Source organism: Cajanus cajan, chromosome 2 (assembly GCF_000230855.2).
Source record: "Cajanus cajan strain Asha chromosome 2, NIPB_CcT2T_4, whole genome shotgun sequence".
Classification (NCBI taxonomy): domain Eukaryota; kingdom Viridiplantae; phylum Streptophyta; class Magnoliopsida; order Fabales; family Fabaceae; genus Cajanus; species Cajanus cajan.
Genome location: NC_138518.1, coordinates 17,834,864 through 17,857,475, shown reverse-complemented (window position 1 = coordinate 17,857,475; position 22,612 = coordinate 17,834,864). Strand labels below are relative to the sequence as shown.

The window sequence follows — 22,612 nt, the reverse complement described above, 5'->3', positions numbered from 1 at the left end:
AGATGCATCTTGTTGGTATAGGTAGTACAAATTAATTCCTTTAAGTCATTCTCAACTATACAATCTTATACTTGTACAACCTCTAGATCCCTCTTATTCCGGTGTGTCCAGGTTGTTATAATTATCTTCATACCATAGATAAGAGCATGGAGAGGAGGAGTACACTTCTAAGAGTCACTCCAAGAGTGAACCATCAAAAGAAAAGAGTGAGAAAAATAAACTCTCTAATAAGAAGGAAACTCCTAACACTAATTCTAAGACTAGTAAAATTAGATGTTTTAAGTGTGTAGGAAAAAGTCACATTATCTCTCAATGCCTCACTAAAAGGACCATAATCTTAAGGAGAAAATACCACTATAGTAGTCGAGAGGAGAATACACCTTCTTCCTCCACCTCTACTGGTAGTGAAAAAAAAGGGGTAAAAAACTCTAATGAAGAAGAAGCCTATCCTTGTGATGGTGAGCTCTCATTGATTTAAAGGCTTCTTGGAAGTCAACCTCATGAAATTAACACTCCACAAAGAGAGTATATCTTTCACACAAGATGTAAAATTTTAGATCAAACTTGTTCTTTCATTGTTGATAGTGGCTCATGTTCCAATTGTTGTAGCGCAAGGTTGATTGCTAAGTTAGCCATCACTACCATTCCTCATCCAAAACCTTATAAGCTTCAATGGCTTAATAAAAAGGAGGATATGGTAGTGAATCAACAAGTGAAGGTTAAGTTTTCTATTGGGAATTATAAAGATAAAGTTTTATGTGATGTAGTTCCTATGGAAGCTTGCCATATTTTGTTAGGAAGGCCATGACAATTTGATAGAAAAACCATACATAATGGCCTTACTAATGAAATATCCCTCACTCATAAGATAAAATTTTTGTATTACAACCTCTTACATCTACCCAAGTGGAAGAGGACGAAATACAAATGAAAGTTATCAGGGAAAAAGAAAATGAGAAAATACAAAAGAAAGAAAAACAACTCCTAGATGGTGAGAGGAGTGAAAATGAAAAAAATATTTCTTCTCAAGTGATTGCTAAAAAAATAGTGATTTTTATATAAAAAATCAAATCAAAAGAACTCTCTATCTTAAGCAATCCTATACCACACCACTCAATGAGTTGGAAAAGAACGTTTTCCCTTCCTTTTGGATGGAAAGCTTGAGTAGACTTTTCAACCCTCAAAGTATGAACTCTCCAATTTAGCTCTTTTAAACATTTCTAAAACTTTTGAGCTAGAATATTTTGCATATGGTTTAGGTGTGGAAGCTATTTTGTTGAAGAGTGGGTACCCTATTGCTTCTTTAAAGATAACTCCTTTTGGTGCCAGTCTCAACTATCCCGCTTATAACCAAGAGTTCAATTCTTTTTTTCCAAGCCTTCAAATCTTGGGAACAACACCTTGTTCTTAAGAAGTTCCTTACTCATGGTGGTTCTAGATCATCTCAATCTTTAAGAAGATAAGGGACTAAATAGTTTATTTTCTAGGAGCCTAGGTGATCACATAAGACACCTAAAACAATTTTTTAGAACTTAGTAATAAACCTCCTTTAGAAAAACAAGAAAAATATAATTTTACTATAGATAATATAGTAGGACTTATAGGGGTTCAAGAGGACCCCAAGAAAATAAAAATCCTCAGGGATATGTCTCACCCACACTTGGATAAGATAAAAAGGTTTAAAAAAATTTATCATAAAGAAAATAACATTCTAATGCTTGCATTTTAATTTCTTTTGTAGATGTTAAAGAAGAAGAGGCTTGTGATTGAGGACAAGTCCTCTTGAAGAGGGATGGATGATGACATCATGCCTAAGGGCTAAGTTGTAACACCCTCTACCATGCATGTCATAACACATGATATATTATAAACTGAAATACCTCAAATATAATAATTAAACTCAAAACTCATACATGTAGAAGGAATCACATTTTAACATAAACTAAACTTAACGAAAATAACAATTATAATGAAAATAAAAATTAAAAGACTCAAAATAAATAGCAAGAATCTAATCCTAACATAATCTACAAAAATATAAAATTAAAGAAAAATAAATTTAAATATAATTAACATTTATATATAATTCTAACATAATCTACAAAAATATAAAATTTTAGCTAATTTATTTATTTTAAAATTTTCTTTATTTAAAATATAATATTTATATTCATCTTTGTTAAATTTCTTATATATTAGTATCAAAAGTATGAATAAAAAACAGTTAAAATTTTTAAATTAAATATACGATTACAATATGAAATAAATTAAAATATATTTGATTATAATATTATTTAAATAAATAAAATTTGAAGAAATCATAATATAATATTTTAAATAATTTATTTTTTTTGTAAGAAATTTATATCATTATACTAAAAAATGATTCTAATATAAATTTGTACATTTTTTTTAATCATTTCATCATAAAACTCTATAATAAAAAAATTAATTATGTTCAATTTTTTATCATATTTCATATTCAACCATATTTTTATAAAGTAAATTATTAAATATACCAAAAATACTTATTTATTTCAACAAATTAAGTTTTTAATCAAATTTAAAATATTTCACAAAATTTTAGTGAATAATAAAATAATAAATGTGATAAATATTCAATTCATAAAATTTAAAATGTAAAATAAAAATAATAACTAACAGACATATATCATAGTTAATCCTAAATTCAAACACTAAACAAAAAATAAAATCATTGAAAACATTTATTTAATTCTACACATGAAGTAATTAACTAAATATACAATACATTACAAAATAATTTCAAAATAATAAAACAATCACAATCATAAATATTTCATTATTCATATTTAAACCATAAGTTAACAATCATTATGAAATAAATTAAAATTTTAAATTTAATAAGTGTAACTAACCTTGAATGAAAGTATAAATCGGGAACAACAACTTATGAAATTGGATTAAAACCAACTTGCAAAATAAATTCAGAATATATATTAAAAATAAATAAAATCACATATCAAAAGCCAAAAAAAAATATATAACAACTAATAATAAAAACACAAATGAAAATAAATATATCACTTAATTAGAGAAACTACCAACAAGATAAAATACTTGATAAACTATGAAAGAAATAAAATTTTAGACAAAATGTTTGGATGAAGGAGAAGCCAACAATAGTAACAATAGCAACAATTTTTTTAAGCACCCTCAAGAAGAAGAGCAAAATGTGAAACAAAATAAAAGACTCTAATAAAAGATCAAGGAGAAGAGAAGGACACAATAACAAAAAAAAATTTTAAGTGCAGGAAGAATAAAATATGAGCCAAGTGAAGAAACATAAGGGAAGGTGTGATAGTATTATATGGAAGGAGGAGAAGAGAGAAAAGAGGTGCATTTTTGAATTTTAAACAATTGCTCCTTGGTGAGCTTGCAACATGCTATAGAGTTGCACTACACAGGATAGGATGATTGAGACACATGGATGAAGAACATGTTAGGAAACAGTATGCAAATAACCTTTGGGGGGTTAGTGTTATTAACATACAAAAATGAAAAGAAAATATGCCCCCTTGAGTGCCATTTAACAAAAACATAAAATTAAAATTAAAATTAAACAATGCACCACCCTCCTTGCCTTGTTAATAAATAATAATTTTTTTTAAACAATGCATTCAACCTCCCTCTACCTTATTAAAATATAAGAAAAAATTATGAACAATCTTTTGTATACAATTGATCCAACAGACTATACTTAGGAGTATGTTTTTTTTTTTTGTTATTTTTTGTTCCCATGTATTGCACTCACCCCAGAGGCGTTTTGTTTCCAATGTTGCTGCTTATGTGATAGAAATAATTTATTTTAATAATTAATTTTTTAAATAATTTATTATTATTTTTATTTATTTTAGCTGAAAAGCCAATTTATAACACAATGCATGCACACATTGTGTTCATTATTGACTTGCAAGAGGATTGACTGGATAGATTGAAATCTTTCTTTGGGCTTTTCTATTAAAATTTACAAACGTAATTAAAATATAACCATTTATTTTTAAAAATTATTTATCCTCTAAATGGCGTTACTAACTTTTGCACAAATAAATGATTTCTTTATTAATTACGGATGGTTTCTGCATGAATATTTCCTCTGTATTAATCCTGAAATAATTGTGTAAAAATAAGTTTGATAATTGATGGTTAAAATACTTTTTTAATTTTAATAGTTTAATTTATTTTATCTTTTAGTTTTTTTTTTAATTTAAAATAGTTATTTTTAATTTTTTTTCCCTATATTTATATTTTTCAATCCTTTTTAGTCTTATAGTTTAAAATAGTTTTTCCTCTGTCGTACACTTGCAATTTTTTAATCTTTTTAGTCTATATTATTAATTTTTTTGTAACGTTGTCTGTTTTGTATTGACATAGTAGAAGTCTTCAATTTTGTGAAGGTAAAATAAATGGTGTCTTAATAATGAGTGTAGCAGGTGAGGGTACAAAAAAGACACAAAGCGTCAAGAAAGTAATTCCATCGAAATAAATTTGACATCAAACACACAAAGTTTAATTAATATCTATGTTATGTTAACACAAAAGAGACAACTTTTGCAAAAAATAATTTTAATGATAAGGACTAAAATGATTACAAAAGTGCAAGTAAAAGGATTAACAAAATCTATCTTAAACTATAGGGATTAAAAATGATTGAAAAAGATCAGTATAGGTCTATAAGGACTAAAAAAATCAACTTTAAACTATAGGGACTGAAAGATAAAATGAGTAAATTTTATAGAAAATAAAAAAATACTTTAACCTTATTTAATTGAGATAATTTATTTAGACACAAAAAAGGGAGACAAATTAATGATTTTTTTTTATTAGAATTTCAAATAAAATATTTTGATCTATTATAATCGAACTTAATATAGAAAGTTTATAACAAATTACAAATCCACAAACAATTGAACTATCATTAAACTTTTAGTATTAATTCTTTTGATAAATAATTATTATATATTTTTAATTTACAAATATGATATATTAAATTTTAAAAGAAAAAGTTTCGCTTTTAATTAAACTTTTTGTTTTGTGTTATTTGGTTTTTTATGTTTTAAGTTTTAACTTTTTAAGAAAACTTGCTTTTACCGATTCTACATGAAGTGATTATTTGGTGAGACTTTTGGTTTGATTATGTATGTCTCAAATATTCTCTCGAAAGCCATTGATGTTTTAGTGCAAACACATAACTTACACCTAATTTTCTTAACTCACGTGATCACATAGCCACAATCATATCATATATATTGTTCTATGCTATGTTTCCAAATTGTCATCTCATGTTGATCTTCTCTACTCTCACATTCACTAAGTTCTATTGCTCTCATTTCTTTGAGTAAGCCAAACCAAAGAGAGATAATGAGTTAAAAGATCATGATTGGTATCAATGGTAATCCAATAATTGATTCCATTTTCTTATTTTTCTCAATATTTTTGGAATCGTGATAAAGTATCTACTTTATCAATTGACAATGTAAAAGAAAAAATAAATAAATAAAAGAGAACATTGTCAATGTTATTTGTAAGTTACATGATAATAATGACATGTAACATTTGTGCACTTGATGATGAAGGATTTGGAAGGATTGGCCCTTTGATTGCTAGGGTGGCATTGCAGAGAGATGATGTGGAGCCTCTCTACTTAGTTCATATGGGTTTGTGGATGATGTTTAATTCTTCATTCAAGTAGCATGGATTTTGCTAATATGATATTTAATTATATTATGTTTGTTCAAAAGTCTCACAATATCCATTTTAGTTAAAAGGGGTGAGGTTTAAATACATGTTGGATAACTTTACTTAATACACTAATTATTTTTAAGACTAAATCTAACAACGCTTATTTGTTAACTTTTAACCACTGGTCAAATAAAAAAATATATGTAATGTGATCATGAACTAAAGATATTATCTTACTTTGTATGATACATACGCCAAATAAAATGTATAAGACTGAATATATGAGAATATCAATTTATCCGAATGACTTTTATTTTGCTAGATTTACAAATTGTAATATAGAGTACTCATTTGTTTAAATTTTAATCTATGATCATTCTAGTAATCAGACATTAATAAGTTTTTTCCATTAGTAATTTGAACTTATTCCCTGCAAAATTACATGTTCAAATATGACACTGTTCATGGTCAATTCAAAAACTGTGAGACCAAGTTAAAGGATAGTAAGACCCTTCTCTTTGGTGATAGCCTGATCACTGTTTTTGGTATTAGGTATGTTTTAATTTTATATACTGGTATTAAGTAAATTAGATGTGCATACACACCATGAAACAATATTTGAGGATAAAATTGTTTTCTTATTTTATTAGGAACCCTGAGGAAATTCCTTAGGGTGAGGTTGGAGCTGATTTTGTTGTTGAGTCCATTGGGGTTTTCACAGATAAAGACAAGGAAACTGCCTACTTGAAGGTTTGTCATTAGGATTTCACATCACATGATGTTGTGAACCAATTATTAAAGAGATTGTCACTATCTATATTGAGTGTTTAGTAAAATATTAAAGGGTAAAGTTTTCATAATTATATCTTTGCAAGCTATGTTTTCAATCTAACATGATTTCAAAATCCAAATATTATTGATAATATGGGGGAATTGTTCATCTTACACATGGTTTTTCTATGTTTCTTTTGAATGCTTTTAGAATACATTTACTTGTTTTGAGAGACAAGTTCAAGAACAATTTATTAACCAATGTTTGGGAAATTTTTGGGTGGGGTTTTAATTCTTAGTGTCTTCATAGTTAAAACATTGTTTTATCTCATTTGTAGTCTTTTCTCTTAATTTTGTGGTCATGACCTTCTTATTAGGGTGGTGCAAAAAAGGTTATTATTTCTGCTCCAAGTAAGGATGCCCCAATGTTTATCGTTAGGGTCAATGAGCAGGAATATAATTTAGATATTACTATTGTTTCTAATGCTAGCTGCACAACCAATTGTCTTGCTCCACTTGCAAAGGTAGTATATCCAATAATTTCTTAAAGTTGAAAAGAAATATTTTCAATTTTTCATTATATATGGAAAAAAATTCTCATTGAAGTCACCTTGTTGAAATATATTTAGGTTATTCAAGACAAATTTAGTATTGTTGAGGGCCTTAATTATGAGCACTGTTCACTCTATTATTGGTAAGTGTGTAATGTTTTGCATTCCTTTTAATTTCACATGATTCATATATATTTTCTCTTTATATGTTACATAGCCACTCAAAAGAGTGTTGATGGACCATCAATGAAGGACTGGAGAGGTGTTACATAGCCAACTGAAGCCTCGCAAAGGAGAGCACAATCAACCTTATGTTTCATTTTCTCTCATAAAAAGTGGTTTGGGACTAGTATTATAACCTCAATTAGTCAATCATAATAGAATAATCATCAATGATTGACAACATATTTGATAGGTGTTATTATAATGGGAAGGCCTTGATCAAATACAACCAGCATTGGATGATGCCCACAAAATCCAAAAACCATATCATAACTTCAACCTTGAGGGCAAGGTTGGTTTGAATGAGGGATGTAATGTCATGTGTGCAAAAAAGTCAATGACAAATGAAGAACAAAATATTAGTAAGGCCAATTTTGTTATGGTATTAGACCATGTGGCAATGGATATAGGAAATGAGGAATGAAGAAAAAGGATAATAAGAGAGAGAAAAACCAGTTCTTATTTGTATGATTATGTGTGGGGTTGGAAGTGATATAAGTGAATAAATGGTGTGAGAATAGGGTGTGGGTTCTTATGAATTCTTTTTTCTCTTATAGGTCTTTCCTATAGGTTCCTTATTATTCTTTGTATTATTGGTTGTTTTCTTCTTTGATAACCAATTTCTTTTCAATGTTTGATGGCAAAGCTAGGTTAAGAAGATTGATGATCTTCCCTTGGCTTTGCTCCCGCCTTGGAATCCTTCCTTGATCCAAATTTTGGACTTCAAAGTCCAGCAATGAAGAAGATGAATTGCGAAAGTGAGAAAGGAAGGAATCACCAAAGTGAAAGGGGAGAATTTGGCTGAATCAAAATCTGATCAGAATTCTCTAAATGTTCAAAGTGATTACAAGAGCGAAGGAATGAGCTTAAATAGGCAAGCAATCCAAGCCAAGTGGCGCCAAATTCAAATATGAACTTTGGCGCCAAGAATTTGAATTCTAAGTGAAATTTGAATTCAAATTCATTGGCTGCCATGTGATGACCATGTATCTAGAAGGTCTATGGCATTTAGATTTCATTTAGAGTAAGTTTAAATGGAATTTGGGTGTGCACATGTTCAACCACTCTTGGCTAAAAACATGTGACCCAAATTCAACTTAAATACCTTTTAAATGAAATCTAACTAAGCTAAACTTTCCTTATTAAATATTCCTTCTAATTTCCTACTCTAATGGCCTAAATACAATGGTCAACTAAATACAAACAATAGGAAACAATAAAAGAAATAAAATGAGTCCAATATTGGGTACCAAAATACCCAAGGCCCTTAAAGCCCAAAAACAATTCCACTAAGCCTATGGCCTAAAAATCCTAATATATGTGGTCCAAAATAAAAGACAAAAATATATGAGAGCTACACTAATATTATATATACAAATAAATGACAATGGAAATCTCAAGGTGTGGCCCATGTGAGGAGCAACTTGGGTCGACTAAGCCCACCTGGCCCATTGGGCTCTAAACTAGCCCAAATCTTTATGTCTAACCCATTCCTCTTGGATCCATCAATGTGTCATCCCTTGCCCTCCTAGGCATGATTCCATCTATGTTAGAAATTTTAGTGTTAATAATACTAATACATGGATATTTCCCACTTCACATTGTTACTGATTTTCTTGGTAATTTTGAATTCGTCTAACTTACTAAATAGTTATTATACTTTCCCTCACTTGGGACATCCAATATATCTGGCCAATTTTATTACTAGATTTCCTTTTGTCAAGGATATTATTAAGTGATAATTATGAATTTACCATTTTATTTATTAACATCAAATTTTGAGAGATTTTACTCAATGATTTTATGAATGAAATCAATATTGCTTTTAATAGATGAAATACATATACTTTTAATTGGGTTATAATTGTGGTCAAATATTTTTAAAGGTTAAATTAGTTTACATATTTTGAAGCTTGAAAACAAGCTAATAAATAACAACATTGTCTCTCAAGTCCCAATTATGAGCAAATATCAACTTCAATTCAACTAGTTTACAAATAACTTAAACTTGTTATTAAATTCTTAAACCTATGAAATAAATATAAAGTACAATTAATTATTTGTTTGAAGAATTGCTAAAGTGGAAATCTTATAATAGCTTACAATTTAATTAAGTCATGCATTGCACAAGATTAATTAATATAAAAAATATATTATATTTGATAAAAAAATTTAATACTATACGATTTTAGAAATGTTACAACTTTTTTTTTTATCAACATTATATACAAAAAGGAAGGATATTTAAATAACACAGTTTAAAAAATTTTAAAAAAGCAAATTTAATACATTTAAAAAATGTTAATATAATTTATGTATTTTTAAACACCTTTTTGTATATCATATTTTTTATAATACGTCTTCATGTACAATGTAATTTATATTTTTGAACCAAATTCACGCTCAATCAACTCTTTCTAACACGTAAGCTCTTAATATTATATTCAACACAACAACAACAACATTAATAACATTTGTACTTAATAATGAGTCTTGCCCCAATGGAAAAAAGAATAAAAATTGTAACACTATAATGTGAATCCTATCCTTTATATATATATATATATACAGATAGATAGATAGATAGATATATTGCATGTTATATGATATCTTGTGTTGACATGTTGATACGATGTTTCTGGTGTTTTTAGAATCCTAAGAATTATGAAATTCTTAAGAATTTAGTTGTTTAAAGTTATTTTTTATTGAGGTCAAAGTTGACCAAAAATAGAGAAATATATATAAAATTTTCAAAGAATTTGAACTTCATAATTTATTTCTCCAAGTTTTAGAGAGAGGTTTTATGAATGAGCTCTAGATCCAAATGAGTTATTTCCTTCTTTTGACTTCATAGGAGCATCCCAATTAATCCTTCCTCTAAAGTAATAATGTGTTAGCTTGGTTGAGAGTTGAAGTTGAGGAGTTGAAAGTCAGTGGTTGAAGTTGTCGTATGACAAGTTCTTAAAGGGTTTCATTCTTCGTTGTTCTTCCTTTCTTTCTTTGATTCTAGAGTAATTGAGGTAAGGAAGCTTGAAAATTAATCCCTTTTGTGTTGTATGTGTTGATCACTGGGTTGATTAGCCCATTGGTTTTTGTGGTGTTGCATTGAGGTTGATAACCTTGGTGTTTTTAGTTTCTTTGTGGTTAATGATGTTTTTTGAGGAAGAATTGGACTCTTAAGTTTCTAAATGGTTGCATGTGGTATCATATGAGTAGATGAAGAGTTACAAGTTTCAAGTTGAGATTGTAAACAATGATGGCTGACCTTTGAAGTGAGAAGTTAGTTTCCTATGGGTGAAAACCTTATTCTTACCTAGTGAGATGTAGATCAACTTGCCTAGTGAGACTACCCATGCCTAACAAGGACTCTATTTTGTGTCTCATTTATATTTTGAGCTTTTACTTTGTATGAGATGTTTTTAGTTCTATAATTGTGGAGTTGTGAAGTGTTTATGTTGTTTATGATAAAAGATCATAGTGTAGTATATTAATATAAAGCATGATGAGTTAATATTATTGAATTGGATAATCTTCTAAGTGTTGTATATACTATGTTGAGATGACCGAATTAAGTAAGGTATGAAGTCGAAGGGTAAAAATCATAACTAATTATTGAAATGTGCATAGTATTTGGAAAGTAGTCAGTGAGTTAATTCCATATAGGTTTAGTTGATGCATACTAATATCATGGTAAGCCTATACCTACGTTGTTATATTCTTAGTAGTGATACTAAACTTTCCTAGTCTAAGCAATGAAATTCGAGAAATAATTGTTGTGTTGAAAATGGATTGATATCCAAATGTTGTGTTGTATGACCTAGAGATGAAAGGTCTAATCTAAAGGTGTGTGTTGTTGATTTGATAAGGTCAAGCTACTTATACTACACTCTTGCCTTGTAAGAGATCTCTTGTTTAAAATGTGTGACTGCATATAGATATTGTGTTAAACATTGTTGTGTTTTTAAGTTGTGCTAATATGTTGTTGAGTTGTATAATATGTTGTCGTGTAGCAAGATGTTATATTGAAATATTGCTTTGTCGTTGAGTTCATAAGTTGTTAAATCTTATGAATGATTATCTGTGTTGTTGTCTTGTTAAGTTGAGTAAATTGTTGTTGTTGTTGTTGTTGTTGTATTGAATGTTGTGAAGTTGTTTATAAAAATAATTGATGACTTCTATATTATATGTTGTTTTCTTTGCCAACAAGTTTTCCCTTATTTTTTTATGTTGTTGGACTAGATGATCACATTATTATTGGAGCAGGTTAGGTTTAGATCAGAGGGCGAGTGCAATGTTGTGGCCATGCTGGAGATTTTATTGTTTTGTGGAGGTTGTTCTAATACAACTATTTGTTTCTTGACAACGAACTTAAGATTTTATTGCTTTTTAATTGAGGAACTTGTAAGAATATGTATAGGATTGTGTGGTAGGTCCACTAAGAACTTTATGTTTTTAGATGTTATAACCAAGGATTGTTTTAAGTTTCCTATTCCTACACACACACACACACACACACACACACACACATATATATATATATATATATAGAGGGGAGTTATAATTACACCGGTATAACTTTTACTAAGTATTACACCACTTAATAACTTAATATTAAATGTGAATTTTATAAATCCAACCGTTGGATTGAAAGTTCATATCACTTTATATGTGTATATCAAATTTTGTTAAAATTGAACAACAACTTGAAGGTAATCAAAACATTCATATTTTAACATATTTTGAAATGAATATATTACGTTAATTTTGTTTTATAAGAATGAAGTATCAAATCATCTTGGATTAATATAAAATTTTGTACATATGATCTAAGAGTAAAGAACTTGCAATCTAACGGTTGGATTTACAAAATCCACATTTAATATAGTATTATTGAGCGGTGTAATATTTAGTAAAAGTTATACCAGTGTTATTATAATCGTCTTCACACTTCACACACACACACACACACACACACACACACACACACACACACACACACACACACACACACACACACACACACACACACACACACACACACACACACACACACACACACACACACACACACACACACACACACACACACACACACACACACACACACACACACACACACACACACACACACACACACACACACACACACACACACACACACACACACACACACACACACACACACACACACACACACACACACACACACACACACACACACACACACACACACACACACACACACACACACACACACACACACACACACACACACACACACACACACACACACACACACACACACACACACACACACACACACACACACACACACACACACACACACACACACACACACACACACACACACACACACACACACACACACACACACACACACACACACACACACACACACACACACACACACACACACACACACACACACACACACACACACACACACACACACACACACACACACACACACACACACACACACACACACACACACACACACACACACACACACACACACACACACACACACACACACACACACACACACACACACACACACACACACACACACACACACACAGAGTAAATGTAGGTTAGATGATATTATGTTTTTCATTGCCTAATAGTTGTAACACACACACACACACACACACACACACACACACACACACACACACACAGAGTAAATGTAGGTTAGATGATATTATGTTTTTCATTGCCTAATAGTTGTATTATAGTAAATGTAGTGTTTTGTTGAGTAGTACAAAAATATCTATGTTTTTTTTTTTTATTAAAGGAACATTTTTTTTTCAAAGTTAAGTAAAAATAATAAGTCCTAATCATTTCATACTACATCTATAACTATATATAAAAAATAAATACCTAATTCATAAAGACCAATGAAAGTATTGAAATTAGTTTTGGTTGTAATTAATAATGTCATAATTTAAAAATTTTCAAAAATAGCCATAGAGTTATTTAGTGTAATTGGTAGTAATAATATTTAATAAAACTTCTAAAAGTTTAGGAGTAATTTTTTTAACCAATGAACACAAATTATAGTGTTAGTTGCCTAATAAATGCATTCACTTTCCCAAAAAAAATGAGTAGTTGACACATTAATAGACTCGTAATAAATTAAGGGTGTAGAAGGAAATGATCAATTAGTACATTTAAAAGTAAACTATGTTTCTTATAATTAGGAACAAAACAAGACTCTCATTTATTTCTCATATATAGGAACAAAGATATTATATTTGAAAATTAAATTTTAGACAATCATTTTTGAACATTAAATTTACATAATATTTAAAGCACAAACATAATATATAAATAGATTTTTATAATAACTTGCACACATTCAATCAATTGAACTAAATCTCTTGCTTGTTTGAAATTCATTAAGATTTAATATTAAATCTTAATATGAATTAGTATATTTTCTTAATTTGCAAATATTATATATTATATCATATTTTTAAAAGATGAATTTTTGCTTTTAACCTTTATGCTTTTTTCCCCAGTTTTAGCTTTTAATCTTTTAATAAAATTGACTTTTACCGATTCTAGCTAAAAACGGTTTTAATTTGGTTGTGTAAGTCGTTGAAAGTTTCTCTCGAAAATAACGGGTGTTTGTGGTGTATGGAACACACAATTCACACCTATTTCGCCTAACTCATGTGATCTAACAACCACAATTATAGTATATATCTAACTCTACACTTTGTTTTGAAATTGTCATCTCACTTTGATCTTCTCTACTCTTGCATTCGTTGAGTTCTGTTACTCTCATATTTGTTTGTGTCAGCTAAAATCTAGAGAGAGATAATGAGTCAGAAGATCAAGATTGGCATCAATGGTACTCCAATGATCAATGTCGTTTTCTTACTTATTTTTTCATTATTTTTTTTGGAATTTTTAGATAATTGTGTTCCATCTAAGTTGTCTAACCATTAATAAAAGGGAGTGTCTACTTTATCAATTGACAACGTAAAACACCAAAGAAAAATTTATTGATATTTTTTGTGTGTACCATGATAATAATGACATGTAAAATGTGTGTGCACATGCTTGTAATGATGAAGGATTTGGAAGGATTGGTCGTTTGGTTGCCAGGGTGGCATTGCAGAGAGATGACGTGGAACTTGTTGCTGTTAATGATCCTTTCATCACAACTGATTACATGGTAAATAAATCATGTATTTAAATTATTTTATTTCTAGCTCATGTGGGTTTGAAGATGATGTTCAATCTTGCATGCATTGTAGTAGTTTAAAATGCACGAATTTTTCTAATATGATATTTAATTGCATTATTTTTGTTGAAAAATCTCACATTATCTATCTTAATTAAAAGGGTGAGGTTTAGCTAACATGTTGGACAACTTTTCTTAATATACTAATTAGCTTTAAGATGAAATCTAATAATGCTAATTTGATAACTTTTAACCTTTGGTAAGTATAAAAGAAAATACAATGTGATCACAAGACTAAAGATATATATATATATATATATATATATATGTGTGTATATATATATATATATATTTAATTTTGTTTCATACATGTATTGAAGAAAAAGTATATGGGTGAATATATGAGAATATCAATTTGTCCAAATGACTATTATTGTGCTGGATTTGCAAATTGTAATGTAGGATATTCATGTGTTTCAAATTTGATTTGTGTTCATTACTTGAATCAAACATTAATGAGTTTTGTCCCTTAGTAATTTCAAATTGTTTTATGCAGACTTACATGTTCAAGTATGACACCGTTCATGGTCAATTCAAAAACTGTGAGATCAAGTTAAAGGATAGTAAAACCCTTCTTTTTGGTGATAGCTCGGTTGCTGTTTTTGGTATTAGGTAAGTTTTATCTTTATATACTCATATTAAGTAAATTGGTTGTGCATGAATACAATGAAACAGTTTTTGAGGATAAAATTGTTTCATTATTTTATTAGGAACCCTGAGGAAATTCCATGGGGTGAGGCTGGAGCTGATTTTGTTGTTGAGTCCACTGGAGTTTTCACTGATAAAGACAAGGCAGCTGCACACTTGAAGGTTTGCCATTTGGGTTTCACATTACATAATGTTGTGAATCATTTATTTATGTGATTGCCACTATATTTTGACTTTTGAGTGTCTAGTATAAGATTGAAGGGTAAAGTTTTTTTGAATAATATCTCAGCAAACTTTGTATTAAATCTAACATCATTTCATAATTCAAATATTAATGATGGAAATGGTTCATCTTGCATATTTTTTCTATGTTTTCCTTTGAGTGCTTTTGTTTCTTCGAGAAAAAAAATATTTATTTCAAGAGTGGTGTCCAAGAATAATGCAATAACCAATGTTTTAGCAAATTTTAGAGGAGTTTTAAATCTTAATGTCTTGAAAGTTAAAACATTGTATTAACTAATTCTTTTTGGGACATGTCCTATGCTATTAGGGTGGTGCAAAGAAAGTTATTATTTCTGCCCCAAGTAAAGATGCACCAATGTTTGTTGTTGGTGTCAATGAAAATGAATATAAGTCTGATATTACCGTCGTTTCTAATGCAAGCTGCACAACTAATTGTCTTGCTCCACTTGCAAAGGTAGTTTATCTAATATTTGCTTAAAGTTGAAAATAAAGATTTTCAATTTTTTATTATACAAAAAAAAACAAATTATTAATTAAGTGACCTTATTGAAAAATATTCAGGTTATCCATGACAAATTTGGTATTGTTGAGGGCCTTATGAGCACTGTTCACTCTATTACTGGTATGTGTGTAATATTTTGCATTCCTTTTAGTTTCACATGAATCACTTTTAATTGTCATGTCTATCTATCTATGTTACATAGCTACTCAAAAAACTGTTGATGGACCATCAATGAAGGATTGGAGAGGTGGTAGAGCTGCTTCTGTGAACATCATTCCCAGTAGCACTGGAGCTGCTAAGGTATCTTGCATATGTGAACAAACACGTCGCTTTCTATCATTATTAATGTGATTTCATGTTTTATTTTATTTAAGGGATAATGTAATTTCAAGTTTTAGTTAGTTTAATGAATAATTGACATTGGAACAAATAACTAGGTATAAAAATCAAACACATGAATGCAAGTTATGTTATATGACCATTATATTTGTAACATTCACTAAATTATGTTCTTTGTTTTCCAGCTTCTATTATCTTTAGATTTTTTTGTAAGTTTTTTTTCTTCCACACAATTTCTTCTAGCAAATAATTGTGTTCCTATTATGTTTTGAATTGTCAGGCTGTTGGTAAGGTGCTACCATCCCTTAATAACAAGTTGACAGGAATGTCTTTTAGAGTCCCAACTGTAGATGTTTCAGTGGTTGACCTCACTGTTAGAATTGAGAAAGGAGCTAGTTATGATGAGATTAAAGCTGCTGTCAAGTGAGAATAAGAAATTTTTTTGTGAGTGTGTAATGGATATAGTTTAAGTCCTCAATCTCATGTTCTCATTTTTTCACAGGGAAGCAGCTGAGGGAAGTATGAAAGGAATTCTTGGTTACACAGAGGATGATGTTGTGTCTACTGATTTTGTGGGTGACAGCAGGTGATTATGCCTATATTTACTAAATTTTTATGCCTTTCATAATGAATAATGCATCTAAGATGGTCAATTATTTGATTTTAGCTTAGGAAAAGGGATTTAACAATTAAGATTTACAATGTCTATTGCTACGCTAGATTATGGTACTAATGCTTGGGAGTTTTTAATATCATTTAATATCATGTCATTTTTCATCAACAAGGCTTTAGTGTAGTGAAGCTTATAAAATATGATCCACCATGTGTTGGCAGGTCAAGCATTTTTGATGCAAAGGCTGGAATTTCACTTAACAATAACTTTGTGAAACTTGTCTCTTGGTATGACAATGAGTGGGGATACAGGTAAAAAATCTATGCCTTTTCATTTTAATTTTACAAGTTGTTATTAGTTTCTTTTTCTTTTTTACTACTAGCTATAATAAGATATGTAAAAATAACTTTAACTTTTGATGGAACAACAACAAAATTTGTAGATACTAGATAATAACTAATTCTCTAAAGATCTTACTAACTTTGTTATACTTGCATATTTTATTTGAACTATCTTATATTTGCATGGAACTAAGTGACCTTTTTTTTTGTTGGAGTTAGTTTATTATGCATTACTTTGAATATTTCTTTCTTGTTTGCAGCACTCGTGTGGTTGATTTGATTCGACACATGGCCTCAGTTTAACAAGCTCCAAGGAATTTTGCCTAAATATATGATGGAATAATTATTCTCAATGAGCTATTAGGAATTTTGTTCAAGCTCTATGATTATTTAGTAGTATCTGGAATAATGTTTTCCTTTTAAATATAATTACACAGAAAGTGATGTCTTTCCCTCATTTAGGCATTCACTAGATCTGAAATTTTTTGTTATTAAATTTCTTCTTGTCAAGGATAGTATTAATTGGTAATTGCCAATTTACCATTTTCTTTATTGGTATCAAATTTTGAGAGATTTCACTTCATGATATTATTAATTAATTATATCAATATTCATTTCAACATTTGTGATGCTTATATTTTTTTGTTGTTGTATTTATGGCCGAATATTTCAAAAGGTTGAATTATTTTGGGTATTTTGATGGTTATAAACCAACTTAAAAAAGATGTTGGCTTAATTGATCACGCTAAGTTGTGTTGTAGAGTGCATACTTGCATAGATGGCTTTCAAATCCCAATTACAAGCATATATCAACTTCAATTCAAATAGTTTACAAATAACTTAAACTTATTATTTATATTTTCAAACATATGAAATAAACATACACTTATTAATTACATCCTTAAATATAAACATATTATTTGTATCCTTAAACCAGTGGAATAAATATAAAGTAGGATTAATTATATGTTTGAAGAATTACTAGAAGAATGGAAACCTTATTAATAACCCTACAATTTAATTAATCAAATTATTCTTTGCTCGTATTCGTAATTGATAGTGTAAATAAACTTCCACTAATTTTTTTTTGAGTTTAGGTTTAGGGTTTTGACTTTTGTAGGTGGACAACTTCATTTTGTTTACTAACTAAATGTGATTAATGTTAATTAATAATGTTTAGAATTAGGAGAATCTTTAAAAAAAATTGATATTTTTGTCAATGTCAAGTACACATTTTTTTTGAAATAGGATTATGTAGGAGCAAAACAAGAACACCATCTAAATGACCAAACTATAATTTTACATTTAACACAAACATATAGGACAAAGAATTCTTCTTTTATGTGCAAGAAATAGAAATTTCACTAACATGTTAATATGTTTTCTCAATTAAACTATGACACTTTTTGAATATAACATTTTTTAACCAATTTTTGAAACTCAACTCTCCATCTCTCTCCCTCACATATGCGACACACCTCTCACACTCTCTCCCATTGGTAGATATTTCCTTTTCAAATATTTCATATATTCTAACTAGAAAGAGGGCTCATGCAATGCACGAGATATTATTGTAATTAAAATTATTTAAAATACAATTTGAATATAATATATAAAATGAAAATTAAATAATTGTATAATTATGTAGATACAAAAAACTTTTAATAAAATTTATGTTCTAAACAAGTTGTGCTTGTTATAGAATTTAAAATTATATACTTATAATCATAAAGAAATTAATCCAAACACTTGTTTCATAAAAAGTATATTGTCTATAATTTCTAAATTAAATATAGACAAAACAAGACATTTTTATAACCAATGTTATCATACTTGTCTTGATACACAACTCAGTTAGGATACTATGCCAATGGGTTAGAGGTTGAACCATTAAGTTACCAATTGACCTGTATGAGTCGATCTATATTTAAAAATATAAACAATTGAGAACCTTTAAAATTTGTGCTTCCATTACTATAATTTGTGCATTGAAACAAAACCAAACCATACCTGAAATAATCTATAAAAGAATTCACAACACAAATTAACATAAAATTAACATCCATAACTAAGTCATAACTTCAAATTTAACAAATTACACCATATGCAATACATAACTAAGACATAACACAAGTCTTCAAAAACAAGCTCCAACATTCATAATTGTTGAGAAAAGATAGACACTGGAAGGAGGGTTTCATAGTGTATATTAAAAACTCACATGTTTGTAAGTAAATGAAGTAGTATCTGCAACTGATAAAGGGTTAGCAAGAGTAATCAATGAACACAAGATGTTCCTTTCATTTGGGGTGAAGCCCAAGAAAAAGCTTTCAATGGCCTTAAGGAAAAGCTCACCAATGCACCCATTCTAGCTCAACCAAACTTTGCTCAAATCTTTGAGCTAGAATGTGATGTATCCGATTTTGGCATAGGTGCCGTGTTACTTCAAGGAGGCCACCCAATTGCTTACTTTAGTGAAAAACTCCATGGGGCCACCTTGAATTATCCCACCTATGACAAGGAGCTTTATGCCCTTATTAGAGCCCTCCAAGTTTGGGAGCATTGCTTAGTGACTAGGGAGTTTATCATACATACTGATCATGAGTCACTTAAATACATTAGAGGGCAAGGGAGCTAAATAAGAGACATGCCAAGTTGGTTGAATATCTTGAGAAATTCCCTTACATTATCAAATATAAGAAGGGAAATAATAATGTGGTGGCGAATGCTTTATCTAGAAGACACTCATTACTATTTTCCTTGGGGTCTCAAATTCTTGGATTTGATAATATAATGGAGTTGTATGAGGGTGATAAAGATTTCCAATCCACCTTCACCAAATGTTGAAGTTAGCGGAAATACACATAGAAGGAGGGGTTGAATATGTGTGTGGTGTGAACAAAGGAATTTTAAAATGTTTTCGCAAGGGACTCATTCTTCGTCCAGTAAAAATATTATTTTGAATGCTTAGCAGTAACTGTGCATGATTGGTTTAACAAAAGATTTTTGCATCTGAGAGTTTATCGTCTGCACAGGGAAAATGATTCTTAAACGAAAATCGTTCTTTAAGATTATAAATTGAACAAGTGTGGTTTTCATATGAAGATAGTTGTAATGGACGATAAGCATTGCACAAAGTTTTCAGTATATTAAATTAGTTAAATAAAAGTGCATCTGAAACATTGAAAAATAGTGCAAGTATTTTTATACTAGTTTGCTCAAATTGAGCTACGTCTAGTCTCCTTCAATTAAAGGGTTCCACTAGATTTTCAATGAAGTACAAGTATTATTTGTTCAGCCTCTTCAGGCTCGCAGTGAGTATTATAGACCACCCAGGTCACGACCACTCTTGGTCCCGAGTATTCTTAACCACTCCTGGTTCGTCAACTTCACTCGTCGATGCTAGTATTCTTTAATCAACCTCTTCAGGCTCGCAGTGAGTATTCTAGACCACCTAGGTCACAACCACTTCTGGTCCCGAGTATTCTCAACCACTCCTGGTTCGTCAACTTCACTAGTCAATGCTATTATTCTTTAATCAGCCTCTTCAGGCTTGTAATGAGTATTCTAGACAACCTAAGTCACAACAACTCCTGGTCCCGAGTATTCTTATCCTCTCCTAGTTCGTCAACTTCACTCATCGTGCTAGTATTCTTTAATCAGCCACTTCTGGCTTGCAGTAAGTATTCTTTGATAAGCCTCTCCAAGCTTTTACAAGTATTCTTTCCCCAGCCTCTTCAGGCTTTACAAATGATGAATATATGGTCTGGTTTGAGTGTTTGGCTTACTCTCACAAAGAGGATACAATAATTTCTACACTCACTAAGGTATGAAACCTTAGTTTTACAAAGATTGAGTGTGTGGTTTACTCTTACAGAGAGGATACAAAGATGACTACACTCACTAAGGTTCATGTTCCTAAGTTACACTTAGAACTCCTTAGTCTACAGAGATAAATACATTATGGTACATTTGACTCTATAAGTTCTGTCTTTAGTTTCATTGTTTCATGGGCTGGATATCACTCTTTGTCAATGCCAAATCCAACCTTTCAAGGTTTGAAGTCGTGATATATATATAGTCTTGTAAAATTTGCCTGTTGCAAATGTCCATTGAAGCAAATGTAGTCGTTCATGACTAGTTTGATCTTTCATTTAATGCTCTAGATCTTGCATTAAATGTTGCTTCCTTTTTATAGACATTCCGTGAAGTCTTCTTCATTTGTTAGCTACTGTGTCTGACCTTAGTTAAGACCTAGGAACCTTTTTGTCCTTTTCCGGTCGCATAGCTATAAAGCGTTGTCCTTATTTGAAAAAGTAATGTATTTTTTCTGACACATGCATGCCTTTGCTTTTGCGTGCTTTTCTTCTTCTTCTTCTCTTCCTTTAATCACGCGATCATGTTGAGAGCTCTTGTATGTTTGTACAAGATGCCTGAGTAGTCCTTTGAGACTTGATTCTTTAAGTGCTTACATGGCAGTCTTCGTCTACGTTTGTTAGTCCTATGTATCTCAATTTGTGATCTTTGTCTGAGCATTTGATATTGATGCTTTGACTTCCTTTTGGTCTGGTCAACATTGGAGATGGATAGACATTGTTTCCATCTAGAATACTTTTCTTTCTGTGTTGTCCTTCGTCTGATGCATAGTTGACTTTCTTATGATCTTTGACCAACCTTCGTCTGATGTTAGACTCATAGTCGTCTGGTGCACATCTCATATTCTTTCTATCATTCAACTTTGTTTACTTCTTCATGTGATCCTTATGCTGAGACTTGCCTTGACTCATCTTTGTCTGATTGACCATTTAGCTTCATCTGATGTTTATATGGACTTCATCTGATGTTTAACCCATTTTTGTCTTGTTTTGGCCTTCTGTCTGCCTTCCTTTATCTTGGTTCTGGTGTAGGAAGTGGCACATGCATATTCTTTATTCTTTAGCTTGTCTGTATTTATGTTTTTCTGAAACACTAACACGCTTGTTAGAAATAACAACATGTATTATATTTGTCTCATTCAAAACCTTGCTGGGAATTGCTTTTCTGACTCAACAAATGCCTCTATAAGCCTTTTGATGGGTTCTATCTTCTTGAGGGGTACCTTTTTAAAATGGGAAGACTTTATACCCCAAGGATCCATTTGAAAGATTTTGATTAAGAAAAATCATGAGAGAGGTCTCATGGGCCATTTTGGGGTTGATAAAACCCTAAGTCTTTTAAAATCTAAATTTTGTGGTTGTGGATCATTTTAGCAAAATGGCTCATTTTATTCCATGGCACAAAGTGGATGATGCTAGCTATATTGCTAAACTTTTCTTCAAAGAGGTGGTTCATTTGCATGGTTTACCCAAGACTATTGTGTTTGATAGGGATGTTAAGTTCCTTAGT

General features: G+C 30.1%; 1 protein-coding gene across 1 annotated transcript; it reads left to right on the top strand.

Annotated features, from left to right (window-relative positions):
• The first annotated feature begins 14,012 nt into the window (after positions 1-14,012).
• On the top strand, positions 14,013-17,847 carry LOC109810086 (glyceraldehyde-3-phosphate dehydrogenase GAPC2, cytosolic). Its single transcript, XM_020373469.3, has 11 exons — positions 14,013-14,145; positions 14,372-14,472; positions 15,038-15,153; positions 15,252-15,351; positions 15,740-15,886; positions 15,994-16,054; positions 16,137-16,234; positions 16,554-16,696; positions 16,776-16,859; positions 17,108-17,197; positions 17,488-17,847. Exons 1-11 carry the CDS (start codon positions 14,115-14,117, stop codon positions 17,528-17,530), a joined length of 1,014 nt encoding a protein of 337 aa, XP_020229058.1. The 5' UTR covers positions 14,013-14,114; the 3' UTR covers positions 17,531-17,847.
• Positions 17,848-22,612: the final 4,765 nt, after the last annotated feature.